The 18,252-nt window shown below is 38.4% G+C and overlaps 1 protein-coding gene across 1 annotated transcript in view; it reads right to left on the bottom strand.

Annotated features, from left to right (window-relative positions):
* The window catches only part of LOC134355154 (zinc finger protein GLIS1), a 380,709-nt gene that overhangs the window by 249,093 nt on the left and 113,364 nt on the right, over positions 1 to 18,252 (bottom strand). Inside the window, exons 2-3 of the mRNA XM_063064929.1 lie at positions 2,851 to 3,037; positions 320 to 1,409 (exon numbers count right to left, since the gene is read on the bottom strand). Of these exons, the coding sequence (XP_062920999.1) occupies positions 320 to 1,409; positions 2,851 to 3,037 (1,277 nt within the window). The remainder of the gene's footprint in view (positions 1 to 319; positions 1,410 to 2,850; positions 3,038 to 18,252) is intronic.

Genomic DNA, 18,252 nt, shown 5'->3' with positions numbered 1-18,252 from the left:
CAGTAATCTTCCATAGCGTGAGTCATGCTTCTTGATTAATCATCCGAATTTCTTCAGAAACTCTAGCAGCACTACTGACATCGGACTGTAGGAGAATTACTAAATCTTCATTCTCCTCAATTATCAAAGTGTTCCCTCAAAACAATACATTTTCAAAGAGGCAAAATCTATGTTTAAATTGCTGAGTTTTCATATTACAAGTTTAAGGACATTTTAAGGCCTACTCCCATTGACAATGGGCAATATCAAGAGGTCAACCAACAACTGTGTACTGTTGCATTTTATTAGATTCATGGCAACAGCATGTATGTAGACTTACCATGCACTTATTGGGCTTTTCTCCTGAATGAACCCTCATGTGTATCAGGAGCTTGTAACGAGCATTAAAGGGCCTGTAGCGCCTCACACACCCAGCCCAGAAACAAGTAAAGTCTTCTCCTTTACGCTGGTCAATGTGCATTTTCTCGATGTGCCTCACCAGCTCCTCTTGCTGGTCATAGACAGCACTGCAGTCTATCCATCGACATACCTGCTTCCCAAAGTTCTTGACCAGCTCGTGAGCATCTTCAAGTTGAATCTGTCCATTGGGCAGTTGCCTGGGTAAGTGAGTTATAGTCCCATGGGATTGACCAAAGTGCTGCTGGGAATGGTATGGAGGAGGAGGACCATGGTGGTGCTGAAACAGTTTTATATCATGTGAATATTCATCAATGGGCTCATGCTTGAAAAAGTTAATTTTATTGCAACCATCAATCACTCCATGTTGAACAACCATGTTTCCCGTGGCCAGACTTAGGTCCATGTTTTCATCCACTTGCTGCAAAGAAACATGATCACCTTCTGTATCCTCTTGCTCACCACTGCGTGTTGGGAATGCAGACAGGGACGAGGCAGGAGAAGCTGAGTTACACTGGTTGCCTAGCATAGAGCAGGACTGCGCACTGCCATTCTTCCGTGACCCGACGTGACCGCTTCCTCCAGACTGCGAAAGAAGACTGGTGGAAGTGCTCCGCATCCCGTTGACACAAGCAATAAGTGATGTCGGAGAGGTTCGAATGATGGCGGTGATGTCAAGCCCATCAGTTGATAGTGGTGACGTTGAAACTGATCGTTTCTTGACGTTGCCCAGTTGTAGCTTGCTCACTTGACGAGGGCTGGTACTTGACATAAAACCCAGTGAAGAGCTGCTTTCATTGCTGAAGAAATAAGATGAATAGGAACCAGAGATGCTGCTGTTCAGTGGCTCAGCTTCTGATGACAGACTGCTGGCAACCCCGATTTCAGAATGACTGGAAAGCCCTTCACTCTCAGAAAGGAGTTGCGGCCATTCCTGTTTGATGTGCAGGTTTGGGAGATTTTCATCCAAACGTAGGGTGCTGGGAGACATGGAAGTTTGAGGAGCAAGTGATCTGAAAAACAATCATAAACTTGTTGAGACACCAGTTTAAAACAATTGAATATAAATATGTACCATTTCCTCTCTTTTAATTGTTTCATACAGTATTTCAAATTCTTTAAATGTGGAACATTCGCAAGAATTAATGGGAAAGACAATGGAGGGATTCTCAATATTGCATCTTTGATAGACGTAAAGGGTCCCTTAGCACTCTACAAAACTAACTAAAAAATTAAAACAAAACATGATGTAGTAATTAAATTGCTCTTTATCCTAGTAATCACAAGAAAATAATGGTCCAGAATCCATTTATGAAGTAATTACTGTTACACTGTTTGATTTTCATATCCTTTTGAAGTGGTCTTCTGAAGCTATTTTGGCTAACAACTATGTTTCAAGGAAAATGCAAGATTTCCCCCAAAGACTTAGTATATAAATGAGCCTTACAAATCAGGCAATCCCCAAATACAATTCACAATTCAAAATCAAAAACTACAGATGCTGCTAATCTGAAAATTGAATCAAAATTGTATTCTGCACTAGGTTAGCGGACTCTGACTGGGCTTTGCGGAAAGGGTCAACTGCAATTAGTCTCATTGCATCTGGGCTTAGAAGTAAAAATCAGAGAGGCTTCTGTCTCTTGGACAGATTCCAATTGTGGGCAAATCCACCAGTCTACACGCAAAACAAATCAGGACAGGAAACAGATATTAAGCCGTTTGTGATTAAACAGCACAAGAGTACTTGCTGTCCAGGCTCACACATGAAGGTTTCTTGAATCTAATAAAAGAATGATATATATGGTACTTGCTGACTGTTAATTGCACACCAGGTGGCTCACTGGGGAGCAACTTCATTCAACACTTGAATAATTACACAAGTATGTTTACTTGGTTATTCTTTGGTAAAATATTCTAGAAATAATGAAGTTGGAGGATCTACGTAATATTTGCCCAAAATGCACACTTCCTTGCAGTTGTAAGACTGAGGAAGGCCAATTTCCAAGAAAATGTAACTCAGGTTTCCCTTTGTTTTTCTAGGAGTAGGTGTTGACCACTCTGCTCTTAAACCCATTTGCCTTTCAGCTCATCAATGGCTGAATTCTGATCTGATTTCATCCACCTGCCTTTGCTCTAGAGCCCTTCTTGGTAACTAACTTTTAGCAGTTAGAGTCTTTCAGGAGACGAGCAGATAAAATTGGACTGGAAAAAAATGTCTTAAATAAGTATAATAAATTTCACGACATATGCCAGTGATATCAAACCTGATTCAAATTATATTTCACATTGCTCCACAGGTGAGCTCTTCATTTTACTTAGATGCATATTGCAAAAGCAGATCAGATGTGACAGTCAGGAAAGAAATGCAAGTTAACAGTTCGGTTTGGAGGCCTTCATCCATATGCAGATTTTTTTTAAACACATACAGAATATATTATGGTGGTAGAAAGTAACCTGGTATTAGAGTGAGGCAGACTCAGATGGGAACTGCCACGGGATGAAGACGGAAAGGTGCTGATGTGACTTCCTGAATGATTCACTGGCTCCAAACTAGCTGTTGCTATTGGCTCATTCCTCATGACATGGTTCATCTCATCCCTCTTGCTGGACACAGTGTAATATGGGCTGCAATCACCATTTGCTGCAACAGAATGAAAAGCTAGTGAGAGTTTGTTTCTTCTGGACAAATCCATGAGTAGAAACACTACCACTCCTGAAGGATGCACCTCAGGCTTTCCAAAGGAGGGATGCCCTCCTCCCCACCATCACAGACTAAATTGGGGAAGTTGCTATACATTAATTTAACTTTGAATCAAAACGTTTAAATATCATTGACCCAGTTGGATTAATTCAGCTTTAAGCATGATAGACCTAAGCGTTCAAAACTTGCCTTCCATGGTTTAATGCCAAGGTGCTGTTAATCTGAAACTTTAAGAATGTACTCTATGCTGAGTTAATGGACCCTGCCTGGACACTGGGGAAAGGGTTGTCATGTTCCATGCTGCAGGACTTGTTGGAGACGGCCTCAGCACCTTGGGACCGAGCAAGAAGACATTGCACGGAGTGCATGCTCCTTTCAAGTTACTCCTGCAGGAATGAATACAATAGGTCTGAGGAGGCTGGTGAAGAAAGATTTGATCCCAGTTAGAATGAACTGCACAGTTGAATAGCTTTCTAGCACACATGCTCTTTGAAGCTAATACAAGTGGCTTTTCGAATTTGTACAGTCTATTGGGCAGCACCCATGAAGATGAAGTCTAATGTTTGTTAGTGTTTTCAATGAAGAAGTGACCAGAATAGACACAGTAAAATAATAAGCGGTACATTATAAGGGAATAAACACCTTGTTCTGTTCATTTGGTGCCAATGCCAGCAATGTGGCATTCATTGTCCACCTATAAGAGTCCAGACAGGGTCCAGAGTCAGAAATAGGCCAGATTGTCTCGGGTCAACAGATTTCTTTCCCCAAAGGTCATCAGCAAACTAGATTCTTACAACAATCTGTTAGTTTAATGGTTAACCTTACCATAACCAGGTTTTTTTTTTAAAAAAAGAAAAATTCCAGGCCAACTTAATTATTTGAATCTAAATTCCCCCAGCTGCCTTAATGGAACTTGAACTTCTCCAGAAATCTGGCTCCTTATTCATCAATTTAACCAGTACCTTACCGTATACCAGAAATACATGTAATGCAACAAAATTAAAATTATTCCATTGATAACTACTCTACAAAACCTGATACTGCTAATTTTATTTACATTCATGCCAAGCTACATAACCTCAGTCCTGTGGCTGTTAATGATGTAAATATAATTGGGTAGGATTTCTAAGTACAAAGTTGAATAGGTTTAAGTTACAAACAAAAACATTTTTTTAAAAAACAAACAGTACACTATACATAAATCCTGCTTTGGTCATAACCCGATGCCCATAATGAGTTCTATACAAAGTCCTGTTCAGCTAATATTCCTCTACCCAATATCACGACCCATGCCATTGTGATTTTAACCATCTTATTTTTAACTATCATCAGTCAGGCACCCTCAAAACCTTTACCCTACCCTTACTCCACCACCACCAGCATGTATCATCACCAAATTGTTTGTCCTATTCCTACCTATGTTATCTCTTTGACCACACTTTTGTTCAATCTTCCTAGTTACTCTTCTATTCCTACTCAAATCTAACTCTGAATTGTGAAAGTATCTAGCAGTATTCTATACACCAAATATGTCAATTCCATTAATGTCTCAGAAGCGCTAATATTGTATTGAATGTATAGCTGAGGTTGTGGCAATTATTTCTTCAATTGTTTATTGGTTAAATATTCAGTAGGGGAAAGAGATCTTGGGATCATAATGATTAAATGTCATATAATTCAAAAACTTAATGTGAGGAAATAGGGAATGTTTCCTGTAGAGACCAGTGGCAGAGGTGTGATTAGCAGATCTCTAAGGATTGATGAATATTTTGTTTCTGTCTGATTACCTCACGGTACACGTAAATACTAATATGTACAGGATTTTGTTACAGAAGATTTGAAAAATGGAATAGAGTCCACCACAGGACATATTATGGGCTAGGTGAGCCAAACTGCCTTTTCTCATTCAATTCTTTCTTACATAAATAGATGTAACTTTTAATACTGTCAAGGGTTTCAAAAACTACACAGATCGTAATGGTAAAAATGTATATTAATAGTCATATACAAACAGAGGAAGCTTTTCAGAGAAAATATTTGGTGTATTTTTTTAAATAACATTATTTTGAGAAAATTATTCTGACTTGAGATGTACGATTAAGTTTGGCACAACATATAAAGCAGACACATTCTAACACTGGAATACATTTTTCTATTCAATAATAGCTGGAACTGCTGACTTCTCAAAACAAAATCAATCTGACTGTAACAGAGAACCGAGTGTACAGAGGCTACGCACTCCAACAGCTCAGAGGAATTGGCAAGTCACACAGTAATTTCATCATGGCACCACATCATCCTATCAAGGCATGGTGCCTGTCAATAAAGAGAGACCTGTGTCTGCATCTCAACTAGGGATGCTGGAAGCGCAGCCAGCATTTCACTAACTTACATGAAGAGCTAAGTCTGCCTCAGAAATATAGCTAAAGATATAAAGCAATTAACTCTTGCAACAATTACTTAAGAACTTGATTACAGGCTGATAAATCTGCCGATATCAATGCAGCAAGACTGACTACAGCTTGTTCTCCTGCAGAGACTGTCAGAGAGGTTCAGGATGGCTGATTGTTGAAGCTAACAATTCATAAATTAATCATGATTCTATACAGGTTTTAAAATATAATTCCTTACCTTGTTTAGTTTTTCCTTCCCTTGTGGACTTGCAAAAAAATCCAAACTTCCATTACTGAGCCATTAGAATGTGATTGGCCTTAAGGTTTTCTCTCTTGACTTTCCCTAGTTCTTTGTAACAAATATTAGACCATCTCTGAACTCAACAGTTTTACATATGCTTGAATATTAAGGATATTACAACCACTAAGCATTTGGTTCTCTCCACTGGCTACAATAACCTTACTTCAAATGCTGTACGAGTCTCCGTGGGGATCTCATCATCTCCAGGCTGCATACTACCCTAGCTTGAAGACAAGCCATGTCCCACTAAAATCAGTGCATTAAATTTGTGAGAGGTCCTGCCTTATACAACTCAGTAACTAGGATATCAGTAGTTCAAGAAAATCTACCCCTAACTTAACAACAATGAATGAATTCAGAGAATGAATGCTGAATCAGAGAATATCTATTTTCTTTAAGTGTCACTTTACCTGTCAGTCCATGATGCTAAATTCTTCATCCCAGTTTATCACAAATTAACATTCAAATCATGGCAGTAAAAAGCTAATGCCTCCTCCTGTTCAGCTTCTATACACTGGATCAGATGGAGCTGGCACACAACACAACAATGCATTGTGACATCACAATGCATATGACTTCTTCTACCTCCAAAGAGAATTGTACAATTCTTACACAAGCATCCAGCCTGTTCTGCCTGTACTTTCAACTGGTCATTGGCGGCCTTGGTGTCTTCAACTAAGGAGTAAGAGGATACAAATTTATGGAAGTTGAAGCACGCTAGGGAATCCCATGACAGCCTTTTATTAGATGTACCAAAAGTCATGCAGTTCAACTAGACAGCACTATATTGACAAAATAATCCAGACAACCAGAGTAAGTCAGGGAATAAATGGGTATAAGCCATATGCAGGCAAATAAGATTGGTTTTAATTCAGTATCATGGCCAACTCAGACGTGATGAGCTGAAGGTCCTTTCCTGGCTGTATATGTCTACGTTTCTGAGGCAACATTAATTAATCCATCTTTATTAAAATAACACATGAAAATATAATGTACTTACAAGAAAGGTCATGAAAGAAACAGAAATATCATAAGGTGTACTAAAGGTTCCTTCCTAAAGGTAAGGATAAAGCATGTCAATGGAAAATAGTGAATAGAACACTATCCCATTGCTGTCCGGAATGCCCTAGCACTGAACGATTATGCCAAAATTGCTAAAATGTTCCATTACACCAAAGCATTCTTCAACTTACGAACATACAAACTGACCAAAAAGAAAATCAGGACAAAAAAAAAGGAAACTTTGAGCACTGACTCTTTATGTCTTGAACCCAAGTTTGAATCCAGCCAACACAGAAGGCAATGTTTTCATTCTTTCCTAATAAGTATTAATGCAGATGTATAAAACTTCATCTTCCAGTAATAATAATTCAGTAACATAAAGCCATCCCTCTTAGTTGATGCCAATTGAACAATCTTACTTTGGAAACATGAGATATTGTGGAGGAAATCATATAAACAAATTCCACTCATGCAATTCTTGGTTTAAAATTCAGCAGCAATGTAGTGTAGACCATAACACCATAAGATATAGGAGCAGAATTAGGCCATTTGGCCCATCGATTCTGCTCCACCATTTCATCATGGCTGATCCATTTCCCTCTCAGCCCCAGTTCTCCTGCCATAACCCTTCAGCATGACTAATTAAGAATCTATCAACCTCTGCCTTAAATTACCAATGACCTGGACTCCACAACTGCCTGTGGCAACAAATTCCACAGATTCACCACTCTCTGGCTGAAGAAATTCCTCCTCATTGCATTCTAAATGAACATCCCTTTATTCTGAGGCTGAGCCCGCTGGTTCTACCATAGCAAACATCCTCTCCACGTCCACTCCATTGAGGCCTTTCCACCTCCAATAGGTTTCAATGAGATCCCACCTCATTCTTCTGAATTCCAGTGAGTACAAGCCCAAGCCATCAAACGGTCCTCACAGGATCTTTTCAATCTCAGAATCATTTTTGTGAATCTCTTTTCAACCCTCTCCAATGTCAGCACATTCCTGCTAAGATAAGAGGCCCAAAACAGCTCACAATACTCCAAGTGAGGCCTCGCCAATGCCTTATAAAGCCTCAACGTTACATGCTTGCTTTTATATTCTCGCCCTCTCGAAACAAATGCTAACATTGCATTTGCTTTCCTCGCCACAGGCTCAACCTGCAATTTAGCCTTTAGGGAATCCTGCACGAGGACTCCCAAGTCCCTTTTTTGCACCTTGGATTTTTGAATATTCTCTCTATTTAGAAATAGACTACACTTCCATTTAAAAATAATAGGAAACTCAATCATACAACTGACTTAGGGCTCACTGCAGTTGCAACAAGTGTGCCAGTCCCATCAAGTTCATTCCTCACCTTAGAATTGATGGAATTGTGGCAAAAAAATTCAATGTGTAAACAGGCAATGCAGTATACACAGAAAATCAAGTTACATCTCAGGAATAAATTATCAAATTGCACAACATCCAAAACTGGCAGTAAATACTGTGTAATTTAGGTCAATCTTAGCACTTCTTCAGAAAAGCATAGGTAGGTGCATTCATTAGCCCTGTGTTTTTTGTACTTACCATTTGAACATTCTTTGTCCACCTGTTTCACATTGGATATAGTTCAATTTATTTTCCAAATGGATATCACAAAGAAGTTTTGAACATTAAGAATTTGGAGCATTAAAAGAATGAATAATATTTTATAGTGCAATATTAATGGATGCAAATCCAGATTCACTCAGATTTGATTCATGTTATTTGCATGAACTATTAATCAGCTGTTCTTGATCAGTCACTACAAAACCAAGCAGAAGACCAAATCAATTAATGTTACAGGTTTCTGCCACAAACATAGTGTGAAATCTTATTCTCTTAGTGAATATTTTTCTTTTTAACCAAAAACAGAGATAATCTGGTCAATACTGAATTGGTGTTCAAGGGAACTTGTTGATCTACAGCAGTGGTTCTCAATGGGAGCCACACCGGACTTCATAGGGGCCACAGGTAAATAAGACAAGAAACTGGGGGTTACAGGAGTTTCTGAATGGACCATGATAAGTTTACTGTTCAATGAAGTATTACTGAAATATATAAATAAAAAAGAATGAAATGAATGGGAAAATATGCTCGATGATGCAAACGATGCCCTACTCCACCTTCACCCCCAAATCACTGATTATACAGTAGACAGGCAGGTGCGACCCAGCAGAATACCCTGCAATGTAGTCCACTAGCTACTGATTATGATTACTTAGATAATTACATGTTAATAGGGAACTATCCACATCTAATTCCAACTGAGGGACGCTCAGAAGTTGCCAGGTTTTCCAAATCGAAACACTTATCAGAAGGAATTAATATGGAAAGCCTGGCGTGGCCTGTGTTGTACTAATCTCATTAATATGGTTATGAGCATCTCAACAAACTGAAGATAGGGCGGGACAGTCTGACAGCAGGAGCAGGTTCTGCTTGCCTTCCACTGACCCAGGCATGATTTAATAGTTATACACGTGACATGAAGTCTGCAGTCACTATAGTGGGGGTCATCTACCAGAAACAGCTAAACTGCAGAGAGGTGAGAATGCGTGAAGTCTACCACTGCATCACTATCTACCACTACAACTTCCATTTAATCTCTGATAGTTATCATATATAGAAAGGAAGTTCAAATTGCTTTTCCTGCTGAGGACAAGCTCTTTACTGCCACACAGAATGTGCATTTACCTATATGCATTTTTAAAATATATTTATGATATGCATCTAAAGAAATGCCTGAAAAGCTAGTTTTATTTTTACATGCATGTTCTACCGATTCGCAGGGCAAACTTTACTTGTTTTTGTGCGAGTAGTTGTTCTTCCACATCACCTGACATTTCATCAATAGGCCTTGATACTGACTGGTTACTCAAGGGGTTACCTTAAGCAGTTTCATATGTGCTCTGGTTCATGACAGTAGAAATCACAACAGAAACTGCAAGCAGAAAATATAATGGCTGTTGCAACTGATGGTGCTGCTTCAATGGTAGGAAGATACGATGGATTCCTTACTCATCTAAAAAAAACTTTCTTTTTTCTTTCTTTTTCAATATTTTTATTGATTTTGATTTTTATATATAGAATACAGAATTCAAGAGAATACATATTATAAAACAAAAGATAAAATATCATAATACCAGATACAGTATATTGAATCACATTAACAAACTCCTTACTCTAAATTAATATGGATTAGATTAGTTCGTATATTAGAATATAAACAATTTTATTAAGAAAAAAATCAAAATCAATAAAAATATTGAAAAAGAAAGAAAAAAAGCTGTGCCTAACGTGTTTGTTTATTTTACATACACTACGTCATCCACCATCAACATATAGAAACATAGAAACATAGAAAATAGGTGCAGGAGTAGGCCATTCGGCCCTTCGAGCCTGCACCGCCATTTATTATGATCATGGCTGATCATCCAACTCAGAACCCCGCCCCAGCCTTCCCTCCATACCCCCTGACCCCTGTAGCCACAAGGGCCATATCTAACTCCCTCTTAAACATAGCCAATGAACTGGCCTCAACAGTTTCCTGTAGCAGAGAATTCCACAGATTCACCACTCTCTGTGTGAAGAAGTTTTTCCTAATCTCGGTCCTAAAAGGCTTCCCCTCTATCCTCAAACTGTGGCCCCTCGTTCTGGACTTCCCCAACATCGGGAACAATCTTCCTGCATCTAGCCTGTCCGATCCCTTTAGGATCTTATACGTTTCAATCAGATCCCCCCTCAATCTTCTAAATTCCAACGAGTACAAGCCCAGTTCATCCAGTCTTTCTTCATATGAAAGTCCTGCCATCCCAGGAATCAATCTGGTGAACCTTCTTTGTACTCCCTCTATGGCAAAGATGTCTTTCCTCAGATTAGGGGACCAAAACTGCACACAATACTCCAGGTGTGGTCTCACCAAGGCCTTGTACAACTGCAGTAGTACCTCCCTGCTCCTGTACTCGAATCCTCTCGCTATAAATGCCAGCATACCATTCGCCTTTTTCACCGCCTGCTGTACCTGCATGCCCACTTTCAATGACTGGTGTATAATGACACCCAGGTCTCGTTGCACCTCCCCTTTTCCTAATCGGCCACCATTCAGATAATAATCTGTTTTCCTATTTTTGCCACCAAAGTGGATAACTTCACATTTATCCACATTAAATTGCATCTGCCATGAGTTTGCCCACTCACCCAACCTATCCAAGTCACCCTGCATCCTCTTAGCATCCTCCTCACTGCTAACACTGCCACCCAGCTTCGTGTCATCCGCAAACTTGGAGATGCTGCATTTAATTCCCTCATCCAAGTCATTAATATATATTGTAAACAACTGGGGTCCCAGCACTGAGCCTTGCGGTACCCCACTAGTCACCGCCTGCCATTCTGAAAAGGTCCCGTTTATTCCCACTCTTTGCTTCCTGTCTGCTAACCAATTCTCCACCCACACCAATACCTTACCCCCAATACCGTGTGCTTTAAGTTTGCACACTAATCTCCTGTGTGGGACCTTGTCAAAAGCCTTTTGAAAATCCAAATATACCACATCCACTGGTTCTCCCCTATCCACTCTACTAGTTACATCCTCAAAAAATTCTATGAGATTCGTCAGACATGATTTTCCTTTCACAAATCCATGCTGACTTTGTCCGATCATTTCACCGCTTTCCAAATGTGCTGTTATCACATCCTTGATAACTGACTCCAGCAGTTTCCCCACCACCGACGTTAGGCTAACCGGTCTATAATTCCCCGGTTTCTCTCTCCCTCCTTTTTTAAAAAGTGGGGTTACATTAGCCACCCTCCAATCCTCAGGAACTAGTCCAGAATCTAACGAGTTTTGAAAAATTATCACTAATGCATCCATAATTTCTTGGGCTACTTCCTTAAGCACTCTAGGATGCAGACCATCTGGCGCTGGGGATTTATCTGCCTTCGATATGGTTGCAAAAATTTGGGAGGACATTTGCATGACAACTTTCTGATATAATAATGGCTGTCAACTTCATCAAATCAAATGCACTTCAAGATCATCTTTTCTGACAACTTTATGAGGAAAACAAAGAAGATTTTGAATGGCCACTAATGCATACACAGAGGTCCAACAGTTATCAAAAGATAATTGTCTGTCGGCTTGTTGCACCTTGAGATAGCATTGTAGCATTTCTAAGTGATAAACAGCTTGGAGAACAAATTGTCGCTGCTAAATCTGACATATTTTACCTGTCAGAAATATTTTTAAAACCTAATTTATTAATCAGTTACAAGGAAAAAAATTGCAATCTCACATTATAACTGCCTACAGTAGCTTTGTGAAAATCTATCCATACTATCTTTTGGCCTTAACAGTCACATACTTACAGATACTGTTTGCAACATTTCAACAGTGAACCCCACCCCCTTCCTCAGGCACAAGTTAGTCTAATGACAAGTTCGCCTGGAGACACCTCCTTATATACCCTCTCAGGTGAGCAGGGCATGGGCAGGGCTTAATACTCAATCCTGATTCGCTGGCTCCATGATGAACAAGGGCCCTCTAAACTAAAACCTCTAGGGGCAAATGTCATTTGACTAACTTGGGCCTGAAGAAGATAGTTGCAACCAGATATTCAAAAACCAGTTAGTTTGTATCAATTGCAAGAATCGCACTAAATACACAAAGTAATAATATTAAGTGTTTTTTCATTGCAGGTTGGAAGAATATTATATATATTAAAAATAAAGTATCCCATTCAAAGCTTTGAAATAGTTTATTTTTCATATATACCTGCTTAACATACAATGATACCTATAACCTGTTAAAACATAAATATTGGCTGTGTGTTAAAATAATTAGTAGAGCTTACCACAATGAACTTTAGCTACTAATGGAGACTATGGAAGGTGGGGGCCACAGAGGTAAATCAAAGTCACAAGTGGGCCACAAGCAGAAAAAGTTTGAGATCACTGATCTCCAACGTGTTGATGCCAGTAGAGTACTCTTGGTTACAATGGCTGTGGTGTGTTTTGTGATGACCTGAGGTGTTGAAAAGTACCATGGAAATTCAAGAATTAATTTTTATTCATTACTGATTTGTATAGGCATAGGATATGACAAGTTGGCTGATCTCAATCAATTGTGAAACTGGAGAATCACAATTCAGTTAATATCCTCAAAACTGTGCAGAATAAAAATGATTGATACCTTCTGCAGAAATTTTGCTGGTGTGCATGCATGGCTCAAACTGTGTAATAATGCCCTTCAGAGTCAAAATCCCTGCCAATAATTGAAGTCATCACTCATTTATGAAGAACTTCTCTTTGGTTGAGGTTTTGGAAGGCAAAGAACACCCATGGCACTGCATCCAAACATGACTCAATCTCTTTAGTGCAGTAAATTGACAGGAAAAAGCATTGTTCTATATTACAAATCCTTGTCCAGAACAGATGAAGAGTGTTCCCCAGAGTGATGTGTCATTATGTGATTGATTTTTCATTTGGCTTTGATGCAGAACAAAAAATATATATATTTAATTCTAAATTGCTTTAAAGTGTTTCTTATTAAAAGGGATTTTAGAATTCAAATATTACGAACTTTAATCAACAGCACAATTGTCCAGATCCGGAACACAGTGCCTCAGGATCTGATGTAGGGAAATCATTCTTCTAACATACACAAATATTCTCAGAAACATAGAAAGCAACGAAGCTAATAGTTTGTACTGCATGAACAATATAATATAAAAACCACAGTGTATTTATTAATAAAGAAATTCTATATTCATTGTTTTTCTTTCTAAATTGTTACAGTATGTTAAAAGTCAGCCTTACATTCTGACTTCCAAAGATTGTAATGTTGAACAATGAAATGCATTTAGCTCTGAGAAACTTGTTTCTTTTAGGTTGGTCGATTTGCTTTTAACCATCTAACTGAAAGGCTCAGCCTATATGATCCATTGTAGTAAATCATTGACTGTGTAATCCCTGACTATTGTTTTATTTTTAGGTATATTTCTTGAAAAGTATCTATTTATATATTAATTGGACTGTTACATTTCCATGAGCAAAATATTAATAAAAATCTTTAACTACTAGTCTACAATATTCATTTTGTTTATAGCCTTTCACTTTTCTCCCCATTATAATAGCCCTCTCAAATTGTATCATCTTTACCACACTCTGAATATTTTCATTTTTATTCTCAATTCTCTGCAATATAAGAAAACTAATCTTTGAAACTATCCAAACAGGCTCTCAATTATTTAGTTAAAAGTTGTGCCTATTCTGCAAAGAGATATTAGCAATTTTCATAAATGTCTGAAAACACTGTTTTATCTTAGTTCTAAATATCTTGAGATGGATAGAAGTTGACTTCAGAAGAGCATAAGCGGATAGAATGAACATACATGTAGTAGATGGATTTTAATTTTAAAAAGGAGGCATGCATTTTGGCATTAAGAATGAACAGAGTCAATATATACTAAATTATATAATCCTGAGTATAGGAACAGAAACCAGTAGTCACACAATTCTTTAAAAGTAGTAGGCAGATGGAGAAAATAATTGGCAATAATGTATGGGTTCCTGGACTTCACATGCAGAGCCATAAAAATACAAAAGTAGGGAAATAATGGAAAAACTTTATAAAACAATGGTTTTGAAAAAAAACCTCAACTATTATATCCAAATATTGTCATTGCACTTCTGAGGAATGCAAAGGATTTCAAAAAGATTTACTAAAATTGTTCAGTATGTGCAGGAATTTACGAAGAGAGTACAACAGAGAACCTATAATTGTCCTCCTTGGAGCAAAGAAAGTTAAAGGAGATTTAACCAAGATAGATTGAGAAATGGAAACATGGCCAAGAAATGGTAGATTTAAAATAATTGACCAATGATCCAGTGGCGATATGAAGAAAAAACTGTTTTCTGGTGAGCAGTTATATGAAAATACACTGGATGTAGATTCCTCTCTGGCTTTCAAACTGGAATGGGATAAATATTTGAAAGTACATTATTTGCAGAGCTCTGGGGAAATAATTAAGGAATAAGACTCACTGGATTGCTATGTACGGAATAGCAAAGAATTGATAAGCCAAATATCCCCCTCCTGAATATGCTTCAAAAGCAGCTGCAAAAAGAATATAGAACATAGAACAGTAAAAAACAGAAAAGGGCTCTTCAGTCAATGTCCATGCATGACACAATGCCAAATTAAACTATAGCTCTTCTACTTGCTCATGACCCGTATTACTCCATTCCCTCATATCAATGTATCTGTCTAACTGCCTCTTTAAGGCCACCATCCAATTTGTCTCCACCAGTTCTCCAGCTATATCTTCCAGGTACCTACCACTCTCAGTGTGAAGAAATTTGACCTCAACATCTCCTTTAAACTTTCACACTCTCAGCCTAAAAGCACGTTCTCCAGTATTTGACATTTCTATCTTGGTTTTTTTTAAAAAATGACTATTTCCTCTATTTATGCCTCACATAATTTTATAAACTTCTGTTGGGTCTCCCCTCAGCCTCCAGTGCTTCAGAGAAAACCACTCAAGTGTGTCAAAGCTCTCCTTACAGCTCATACCCTCTAATAAGAATACTGATTTTATTGTGATGTTCATTTCTGATTAATTATTTTAACACGTGGTTGACATTATTATATCATTACAATAAAATCACTCATTATTCTAAAGAGGGCCAATTTTTACAATTATATTAATATTTAACCCTAGGAACTCACTCCAATTTGATGTTTGTTTTGGCAACCTAGCAGATTGCTCTCAGCTTGCTAAGGTACCTTGGGTAGAGTGTTTTACTAATACATCATTGGATGGTAAGGAAAAAATTCCTGGCGCAGATTATCCAGTAAATTTTGCTTTCAGGAAAACTACACATTGAGGAACCCTGACTAACGCAGTGATACGCAGGCATGAGAATTTAATTAAGCAGCTATTTAATCCCCTTTTGGAAGTACTTGCACTCACTCCTTCAACATCAGTTGGAGACAAATCACATTCTTTTTGCCCCAAACACAACTTCTTACTTCTCCTTGAAATCCTAATGATTCTCATCAACTTGTGCTGTGAAATTACCACTTTACCAATACTGTAAGAAAGACATTACTTATCTTATCAAATCTGATCATAATCTCAAAGGGCTTGAAAGACGATCACCAGCCAAACTTCTTAACTCCAGTTTCTTTGCAAATCAATCTCAGCTTGAACATTTGTTTAAGATACGATGTCAAAAAGTGCATATGATGATCCAAGTGTAACAAAACTGAGTTCTTCAACAAGTTAAATATTACACTTTGATTTTGTTTGCTATGTTTCCTGATTCTACTTGCTGTTTGTACTGCCTCACTAATTTCCTCTCCATTTCTGAAGAGGTGGGCACTTGCACAACAAGGCACCCTGCCCCTTAACATGCTCTCTTGTCACTTGGAGCATTTCATTTCCTAATTTCCATTTACTGCACATTTTCCCATATGGGTCATTTACCTATTTTACTGATACCTTCAAATCCCGCCGCAGTGCTTCTCAGTGCTTGTCACATTACACAATGGCTGAAGATCATTCGTATGTGTAATTAGTGAGGCACTAATGTTAGTCTATTTCAATTCAAGAAGCATGTTGTTCCTCAGATGGAATTGTTTTCTACCCTTGCCAACTTCCCAATTTCTCACAACAGCTACTGCCCCCTCCACCTGTAAGGGCAATCACTGTGGTAGTGGTGTAAATATTTTATTTGCCTTATTTCCTTCTGCTCTCTACTGCTATGTTCCCAGACCACCTTGTGAAAACTAGCAGGAAGCCCTAAGAAGATATGATAATGACCCAGGTATGCTTCATTGATTGAAGAGAGCTTCTTCTCCCTGCAATCATCTCCAGGGATAACCTGCAGCTTCCATTTCTGTTGAAGCCTGCAGATGGTCATCTCAGCAGATCTTTGGTGCTTGCTAAGTACTGTAACAGGATTCTTCCCCTTCAGACTGGGGTTTTTTAAATACCCGAATTGACATCAGCAACTCATGTTCATTAGAGAATGGTTAGGCTTGAATGGTGCGAAAGTTCTGCTAACCTGGAGAGGAGCATTCAACCTTGTATGATTATCAAGGGGAATATCACTGTCCTTACTTGACATGAGGCAAACTCACCAGCAATGACAACAGAACAGTAACCTGAGGCAAGGAATCCAATTAATTTTCAACAATCTGCAGCCAAAAAATGGTGAGGCTAATTACAATACACATCATGCTTCCCTGCCTGAGAACAGTTTATTCAATACAGATTGAATACTCAATCTATATTTGGCTCAATCTCTGGATTATAAAACTAATTTTAAATCAGTGGGATTTTCCGTAACTTTTTGAACATTTCCATATTGATGCATGTATGTAACTAAGATCATTTCAGTCAGATGAGAATCTATGCAGCCAAATATATAACAAGATTATCAGATTTGAAAGATCAAATGGATTTAAAGGGAATGTCCTAACTAGGGGTCTCCTAAAGGTCATTAATTGTTTATCTGAAACAGCAAGTATGACTGGATAGTCATCAAATAGAAAGCAACACATTTTGTCTCTCATTGAGTGAGGCCAGCAGATTAGGGAAGGAAATTCTCATTTCAGTTGATTTCAGAAATAAAATCCCCAATCTGATGAATTACTTGCTCACATGCTAATGACATTCAGATTAAATATTCAATTCTCCTGCTTCCTAAATAGACACTCATCCCTTTTCTTATGTTCCTACTGCATTACTTTTGATCTGTTCTTACTCAGTTAATTTTCCCCCCCTTCATGCTGGCTGGTGGCATCTGCACCAGACTTCGAGGTATGGTCCTGGGTTCGAATCTGGCTGGCACCCTGCACTCTTTCCACCCGTGTTGGGTTGAGCATCGAGTTAGCAACTCGGCCTCATAAAAAAAAAACACACAAGAATGCTAAAGAAATGGCAAGGTATGCCACCCAATGTGCCACAAGGCACAGAAAAGGAACAACAGCAACTATAATCTTCAGGTTCTTTAAATTGCCAGGTTAAGGTAGGGAATTAAAGCAGTCAATAATTGCCTGGGACAGTTGTCCCCTAAATAACAACGAACAAAATAGCCAAACAATGGCATTTTAATCTTGTCAGACAACAGATAAACATTGGGCAAGACCTTTGAATGATCTGCCTGTTCCCCTCAGAACTCTACTATTAGATCTGGTACACTCAACTGAGAAAGTTGGCACCTTTACTTAACATCTCATTGAGTAAAGGACATCTCTGACAAAGCTTGGCCCAATGGGCTTTCTAACTCTGGTAGAGTGCTACCAATGATTCAAGGCTGATACATAACTTCATGACTTAATGCAATGACTATAAATTGCATTCAGGACTGAGATGAAAATCCTTTCTGAACTCACCCTTAACAATTCGCTACTTGGGCATAATATCAAAGCTCTGTCA

The sequence above is a fragment of the Mobula hypostoma genome, chromosome 12 (assembly GCF_963921235.1).
Source record: "Mobula hypostoma chromosome 12, sMobHyp1.1, whole genome shotgun sequence".
Taxonomy (NCBI): domain Eukaryota; kingdom Metazoa; phylum Chordata; class Chondrichthyes; order Myliobatiformes; family Myliobatidae; genus Mobula; species Mobula hypostoma.
Note: the sequence above shows the minus strand (reverse complement) of the source record. Positions and strands in the feature narration are given on the sequence as shown.